At 52.8% G+C, this 1,381-nt stretch overlaps 1 protein-coding gene across 1 annotated transcript in view; it reads left to right on the plus strand.

The window, feature by feature from the left end:
- LOC107103479 (receptor-type tyrosine-protein phosphatase mu-like) overlaps positions 1-1,381 on the plus strand; it is a gene marked incomplete at its 5' end in the record, with an annotated part of 96,709 nt that overhangs the window by 9,455 nt on the left and 85,873 nt on the right. The window contains 2 exons of the mRNA XM_015403201.1: positions 926-1,093; positions 1,171-1,280. Coding sequence (XP_015258687.1) covers positions 926-1,093; positions 1,171-1,280 — 278 coding nt within the window. The remainder of the gene's footprint in view (positions 1-925; positions 1,094-1,170; positions 1,281-1,381) is intronic.

A 1,381-nucleotide genomic window follows, 5' to 3' on the forward strand; every position in this document is an offset into this window, starting at 1 on the left:
AGAGGTCCGCAAAGTGTAGCGGATTCCTGGGAAATCGACCTAACGCGGTAACAAAAACATGGCTGACTCATGCGGCGGCCTCCGTTAAACTGATGGGATGGGGGGAACAGGCTGTTTGGGTCCTGCAGGACCGGTTCAGAACCCGCTCCATCCTGGACTGGAGCCACGCTGTAGAACCTGCAGGGGAACCAGTTCCCCGGTACGGAGCTTGTCTGTGATGGTGTTCTGGTTTGATCACTCAGCTGAGCTCAGGTCCAAACAGAACCTTCTGTAGCTTTTCCTGAAAACGGATCAGAACCGCTTCTTTAATGTGAAACCCCATCGTCTTCCAGCTGACTGACCAGATGAGGTTGATGGGGAACAGGACCGACAGCCCTGCCGCCACTCATCACCGCAGGCCGGGTGCTGTCTTCCTGTTGCCATGGAGACGCCCTTCAACCCACACTGAGTTTACAAAGTGGGAACAATTTGAATTTCACAGAAACTTTGTAGAAACAGACTTGAAGGAAGTGGAGGCAGTGAGGAAGGATGATTGACAGCTGTAGTGAGGAAGCGGAGCCACGAGCGAACACTAATGAGGGCGTCCACGTGCACGTGCACACTCACACACAGAGCACAGCTTTTATTCTGAAGTCTTCCAATTAAAGCGTTCCACTTTGGACCAAACGAGCCGTTTGTGTCTGGGTACTGCTGATGAATTATTGATTTGGAGCCTTCTGGTGGTTTAACCTCCTCCTGTAGAGCTTTTATTCTGAAGGTCTTCACACTGAGCTTTTATTTTCACTGTTCACTAGAGACCTGAGTAAAAGCAGGACACCCTGTGGGGGAAACTGCTTCTCTGTAACAGTTCTGCAGCTGACTCTGGAAGACGTTGGTTATTGTGAAAGTCTACAGCTGTTAATTTTCCCTTTGTTGTGACCTGCAGGTTCGTCCTTCCTCTTCGTGAACACGTCCGGCCGCTACAGCGGTCAGCGTGCTCAGCTGCTGCTGCCGCCGCTCAGAGAGAACGACACACACTGCCTCAGCTTCCAGTTCTACCAGGTCGGGGGCCGAGAGGGGGCTGCGCCCGCTACGCTCAATATCTACATCAAAGGTACACTGGGTGGGAGGAGCCTTTAGAAGGGTGGGCGGAGCCATCAGGTGTGCTGACATTCTGTGTTTGGTCTGCAGAGAACAACAGCCCTCTGGGAATTCCTATCAGTAACTCATCTGGCCCCGCCTACCACATCTGGAAAGGGGTGGAGCTTGCCGTGTCCATTTTCTGGCCAAATTCCTACCAGGTAAAACACCCCGACACACAACCTGCACATCAGCAGATCGTTTCCCACTGGTATTCTGTCACCCCTTGCTCACACTGGCTCCGGTGCGGTTACCGAGCCGA

Source organism: Cyprinodon variegatus, unplaced genomic scaffold, assembly GCF_000732505.1.
Source record: "Cyprinodon variegatus isolate N-32 unplaced genomic scaffold, C_variegatus-1.0 Scaffold1459, whole genome shotgun sequence".
NCBI classification, from domain to species: domain Eukaryota; kingdom Metazoa; phylum Chordata; class Actinopteri; order Cyprinodontiformes; family Cyprinodontidae; genus Cyprinodon; species Cyprinodon variegatus.